The 6,263-nt window shown below is 35.4% G+C and overlaps 1 protein-coding gene across 3 annotated transcripts; it reads left to right on the forward strand.

Annotated features, from left to right (window-relative positions):
• The first annotated feature begins 72 nt into the window (after positions 1 to 72).
• Positions 73 to 3,961, forward strand: LOC126970109 (NAD(P)H-hydrate epimerase). Of its 3 annotated transcripts, none has more exons than XM_050815833.1 (4): positions 73 to 218; positions 1,489 to 1,703; positions 2,136 to 2,459; positions 3,646 to 3,961. In XM_050815833.1, the coding sequence occupies exons 1-4, from the start codon at positions 213 to 215 to the stop codon at positions 3,872 to 3,874; spliced, it is 774 nt and encodes a 257-aa protein (XP_050671790.1). In that variant the 5' UTR covers positions 73 to 212; the 3' UTR covers positions 3,875 to 3,961. The 3 variants fall into 3 exon arrangements, with proteins under 3 accessions (XP_050671790.1, XP_050671791.1, XP_050671789.1); XM_050815834.1 differs by lacking the exon at positions 73 to 218 and adding an exon at positions 1,009 to 1,099; XM_050815832.1 differs by lacking the exon at positions 73 to 218 and adding an exon at positions 1,126 to 1,351.
• Positions 3,962 to 6,263: the final 2,302 nt, after the last annotated feature.

Raw genomic sequence — 6,263 nt, forward strand, 5'->3', positions numbered from 1 at the left:
TTGTCAACATATTGTGACATAAAAATCTTAGATTATAAAAATGTACGACTACTGATGACATGGTATAGTGAAAAAATGGAGGTCTGACCTACATAAAGATTTTTTTGCCCATAAACCTACGGGGAGTTTTCTTGTTATCGAGTTTATTGAAAAATGATTTAAATATTCTACTTTTACTTAAAATACAATTTTACAATACAAGTTGTTTGTAGATGAAAGTAATTTTTTTTTTTAATAATTATTCTTCATTTTCCATAAACCTTTTCTAGAAGGATGCATTCTAGCGTCCCATCATCAGGGGTCACCTTGGAGTGGGGTTGGTTTCCTTTTTTATCATTGGATTTTGATTTAGCCACAAGGATGTCATCCGCGCGCCAACATGCTAGCGAATCCTTTATTCCATAATTCATAAATACGAAATTTTAAATAATTACTGATTTTTCGACACTTACTCTAATTTTTATTCATCCTTATTTTTATTCCAAAATTTCAACTTAATTTTTAAATATTTTATCCGAGATTTTACCAGACATGACCACAGTCAGGACATGACACTCATTGTCAAGTGTTAATTGCCGCTTGTAAGTTAATGTTCGGACTCATAGTCCAAGTATAGTATTATAGACATCGGTTTGCCGTGGCCAACATGAGACAGATAATATATATATATATAGATATAATTGTCACTGATGTTGAATAAATAGAGAGATATTTCACACGTTTCACAACAATAATAGCTATTTTTATTGACGCAAATAAAAGATAAAAGTAGGTAAACAAAATATTTGTGCAGCGCTGTCAAGTTTGTTGGGTGTGCTGACCTTGGAAAAAACCGGCACGCATGGCGAAACAAAAAATTTTAATCACTCTATCTCATTTTTTACATATGACTCGCATAAGTTTTTCTTTTTCTCGTGTGAGTGAGACGGAAGCTATCAATAAGTCTAGTTACTATACTAATTGGTCTATGTTCGGACTTCTTCAGAGTTCAGAGCACAGAGTATTAAAACTGAAACTTCAGAGTTCAGAGCCGCACTTTAGAGTTCATAGTGTTGGAAGGAAATAGGAATATTATATTATTATTTACATTTCAATAATTGTATGACTTTACACTATCTTGAATTCTCAAATGTGTTTAATTTAATATTTAGACATTTCAAATTAATATTCCTATTAAAATCGCATTTCTAATCTATATGAGATTTTTGGATATAAATTCAAATGAAACTTTATTAGATTTAATTATTTTGCATATTAATTATCTATTCTTTAATTTAAAATAAAGATAATAATAAATAGACTACAATTTATCTTAATGTTGATTACCAGACTTGTTGGAACAGCCTTGTTTGTACGTATTTAATTTATAATTAAAATACTTAACTATGTTTTAAAAATTACTTATATATTTTTTAATTTTAACTATTATTATGTTCTATATTTTTCCTTAGTACTTAATTCACATTTTACCCAGCATTCTTTTTATAGCTCAGAGTAGCAAACAGTTGCAAATTAAGTATAATGGGATGTGATGAAAATAATTGTCGAAACATGAAGCGGAATCTAACATACTTATCCCAACAGCATGCTGCAGAGTTAGATCAAGATCTATTTAATGATTACAAATTCAGTGTCGACCAGTTAATGGAGTTGGCTGGATTAAGTGTAGCTACTGCAGTTGCTAAGGTTTTCCCTGCATCATCGTAAGTTATAATATTATTGGTATTACATTAAAAAATAATGTTAACATGTCATCATCTACATTTATGTATTAGCTGATACTAGAAAAATTACAAAGATTCATAACCACTGATCAGATTGGACAAATGGATTGCAACTATACTTGTTCAGTGTCAATTTCCAACTGCAAAATAGTGGAAATTGGTTGTTAATTTTTAAATACATTTGGGTGACGAGACCTATGTTGTGTTTATGGTCAGTCTGCAGTGACCAATGTTGCTCATCATTCTTAATTGCTACAATCACACTTTCTAGAAGATGCAACATTCAAAAGAGACTCACTTCAACTCTTACCAAGAGACTTCATCTACTGAATCTATTTTGGTTTGATTGTTCTGATTCTTTCAGGCATTACTACTACCTAAAGTGTATCACTACACATGCTCTTGTTACAGATATAACTCAACATTAATAGTCTGTGGTCCAGGGAACAATGGTGGCGACGGCTTAGTGGCAGCCAGACACATGACTGGATTTGGGTATTCTGTAGCTGTTTACTATCCAAAACGTACCCCCAAACCGTTATATGAGAACTTGCTGTGTCAATGTGAAAAGTTTGGAGTAAAAATCATAGAAACTCTACCTCCAATAAATGAAATAAAAGATCAGTATAAATTAGTTGTTGATGCTCTGTTTGGGTTCAGCTTCAAGCCTCCAGTTAGAGATGTGTTAAAGCCTGCTTTAGATGCCTTGATTCATTCTGGTGTGCCTGTTTGCAGGTGAGTTACTTTAAGAAAATTTAAATCTGATCACTTTTTGTTTTTTGTTTGTTTATAACTGCCACTGTGTAGCATTTTGTTTGGTATTAAAAGTTCTTAACTTCTGTAAATATGCATTGATATTAAATTAAAGAAGATTTATTATCAGGAAAACATTATTTTATGAAGAATAATATCCTATAAATTGAATATTTATAATACTAATTTAAGATTTCTTTCATAGTTTCCTATTGGAATTTCATATTTGAAATTCATTTTTAATATAAGTAATCATCATATTGTATCATTGCAAATCACATGACTTTCACAATAAAGTTATAGTGGCTTGCTGCCTCATAGGACTTCATTCATTAGACATTCCTATGCTGATTATAAATACTATTTATATGAAAAAACATAGAGATACAGAAAAATATGAAGTGTTTCTAATGGTGATCAAACAATCAACCTGTTAACTCATAGGCTGAGGCCAGGCCAGGCCAATGAAAGCTATGGGGCGAAAGAGAATAAGTTTGTGTAGCGAGCAAGTGTAAAAGAAGAGTGAGTAAGTTAAAAAGAAGCCTTTTGTTCACTGCCCATTCTTTGTTTTTGGACTTGGCCAGAAACATAAACCATTTGACCAATAGGTTAATAAGCCATTTTTTTATGAATTTGAAGCTTATTTGTAGGAATATACTTTAGATAATTTATTTGTTCAGATAGAATGTGACAGTAGTGACATCGAAAAAAATAGTGACGAACTGTTAACCTCTATTTTCAGTATTTTCTACAACTCACGCACACTAAAACAAAATGATACACATCGTGAGTGTGGGACATAGCCTGTCATAAACACTAAACACAAATAACTTGGAGCAATTACGATTTTTGCTTAGAATTGTGGGTCCTGGGCGGATCACTTAGTATCGGTTGAATGACTTGCTTGTCCCCTCAACCATCTCATAAAATAAGTGATTACCGCTGCCACCTCTCCTGCAACACCAATGGAATCACGGGAGCGTTGCCGACCCTTTAGGTCTACGCACTTCTTCATACTTAGAACATAAGAACACTCGAAAAGGCTGGCAACGCGATTACCCTCAATAATTATAAATGGTATAGCGCTGAAGGAGAGAAATTACTTCCACCGTGATCATAGATATAAATTTATCTCGGCGATTAATTATTTAAAGCATTATTATTTCAGTGTTGATATCCCCAGCGGATGGGATGTAGAGAAAGGTCCAGGCACAGAAGCTGCCTTAAAACCCGAGTTACTGATATCGTTGTCAGCGCCCAAGCAGTGCGCGAAGCCAGAGTTTATAGGAGACGCTAAGCATTACCTTGGCGGTAGATTCCTTCCGCCCGGCATTATACAGAAGTATAATTTGACACTTCCCCCTTACCCCGATCAAGAACAAGTTGTTGAATTATAAATGTTACGCTATTAATACGGTAGGTATGGATAAGTGGAGATAATAATAATAAGTGGAAATAAAATTATAATTGTTGGTTTATTTTTATTTGTGTTTACTTTTTTTTTACTGGCTAGTATCTATCCTGATTTAAGTAAAGCTGTAATGTAAGACTCAAGTTTGCGCGTTTACCACTGAAAAACCCATTTGTCGTATCGCCGCTCTTCGATAACACTTTTTTGACTTTATTCACTTTAATGACATCAAAAAGAATTCTGAAGGATTCAATTTTGCGAAAATAAATGCCTTTTATGCCTGTACACTTCCCAAAGCCTCGCCTAGTATCGCGATACTGGGTCTCGGAATCAAAAGCCAAAGGGGTTCGAAGAAGCTGGGCGTCATAAATAGAGCATGGCTATACTTCAAGCCAGCCCACGTTATAGTGCTCTATAAAGCGCAGGTCCGCCCGCATATAGAATATTGCTGTCATCTCTGGTCTGGCGCACCCCAGTATCAGCTCTAACCATTTGAGCGCGTGCAACGCAGAGCTGCTCGAATTACCGGGGATCGAGTGCTCTGTGTACGGCTAGATCATTGGCGTTGCGTAGAGACGTCATTGTGTCTCTTCTTACGCATTTTTCACGGGGAGGTTTCCGAAGTGCTGTTTGATCTGATACCTGCGACCGCATTCCACCCTCGCTCGACACGCCACAAATTACGATATCATCCCGACCATGTGGATGTGTGGCTTTCATGGTACTTTCTTCCACTTATTAAACAAGCTTCCTTGTGCGGTGTTTACAGTACGATACGACATGGGAACTTAAAAAAAACGCACACACTTTTCTAGAAGGCCGGCAACGATCCTGTGATCCGTCTGGAAGAGAACGCGGGTGGCGTTGATGACTTAACATCCTGCGTATGTGTAGTAACTAAGCAATACCAGAGGTCAAAAGATGGATGCCCGGCCTTTAAGTAGGAGTATATTATAAGCTATAGGTCTCTAATGGCCGTTCCCAATATTCAGTCTATCTCTTACTTGAGATAAAAATCGTAACTATCGTTGACTTTGCTGTCCCAATAAACTTATCGATGGTAACTCACCTTATCCGTACACCCTATCTGTCAACGGGACGACGTATAGCTTACCAGCGATGGAGGTTTGTATGGAAATTGCAATTCACGCGTCCCAATATAAGGCGATAAGAATGACTTATCGGGTATATTGGGACAGCTTCAGATTATTGATAACATAACAGTTAATTACTGACAGTAGAAGGTAGTAATTTATCTCTATCTGTAGATAGTATATTGGGAACGGCCGTAAGTCGTGTTGGTTCGGGAATATAGTAGCCGACAGATCATTCCACAAAGTGGCTGTGAAGGGCAAAAAGTTTGTAGTGAAAGGCGCGGTTATGGAATGCCAGACGTGGGATGCATTTAAGATGGAAGTATGTTAGAAACTTGATCCCTAAGTCGTGTCGGTTTGATAATATAGCAGCCGGCAGATTATTCCATAAAGTGGCTGTGCGAGGGAAAAGTAGAAAAAATAAATATTGTTTTTGGGACACTTATTTAATATTTAAGATTGGGATAATTTTAACAGCAGTTACATATGAACTTGGTATACATAAGGACTCGGCTAAGTCGAGTAAGTAAGTCCTCGGTTGGGTGATGTACATGCTTTTGTACAGGATCCCAGAAAGTGTCGGTGTCGCAATAGTTGGAACCGTTGAGTCTCATAGTCATACATTTATTCGACGCCTCTGTTACAAGATAAAGTCAAAGTTTTTATTTGCATAAACATGTTAGATTGATGTTACATAACTATTATAAAGTACATGTTTGCCACATTTTTGACGTGCATATTTTATAAAATACATTTCTAAATCATTAGTAACAATATCAATTTAACAAAAGATTAGTAGCAGTATTATATAGTTTATACACTGGCCTGCAAAAGTAAGTATCACACTTTACAATTAATTTTTTTTCTTAACAGCTATAGAAGGTAGAGATTTAAGATTAAAAACGTTTTGTTGCAAATTTTATAGGTTTTAATTCTTAGAAACTAAAATTATACATTAGTAACATTTTTAACTTAAAAAAGATAAAACAATGAAAATAGACTTTTTTAGTTTAGTGTAAAAAAATTCAACTAAAATGTATTACATGTTATTGAATTTTTAATAACTGGTATTGCCTCCTCGAGCACTGATTACAGCTTCGAGCCGGTTAGGCATACTGAACACTAAGTTTCGGAGCCGATGTTGGGGAATATTCTCCCATTCTTCTACCAGGGCCTGCTTTAGTGCCCTGAGGGTAGTAGGTGGTGGTCTGCGATTTCTGACTAGCCTCCCAAGCTCATCCCAGGCGTGTTCAATCGGGTTGAGATCAGGACTTCTTGATG

Source organism: Leptidea sinapis, chromosome 20, assembly GCF_905404315.1.
Source record: "Leptidea sinapis chromosome 20, ilLepSina1.1, whole genome shotgun sequence".
Taxonomy (NCBI): domain Eukaryota; kingdom Metazoa; phylum Arthropoda; class Insecta; order Lepidoptera; family Pieridae; genus Leptidea; species Leptidea sinapis.

Coding starts and splice junctions, on each gene's coding strand:
- LOC126970109 (XM_050815832.1), top strand. CDS start 1,316: ATGTTGATTACCAGACTTGTTGGAACAGCCTTGTTT. Junction 1,704..2,135: donor AAGGTTTTCCCTGCATCATC/GTAAGTTATAAT, acceptor CTCTTGTTACAG/ATATAACTCAACATTAATAG. Junction 2,460..3,645: donor TCTGGTGTGCCTGTTTGCAG/GTGAGTTACTTT, acceptor TTATTATTTCAG/TGTTGATATCCCCAGCGGAT.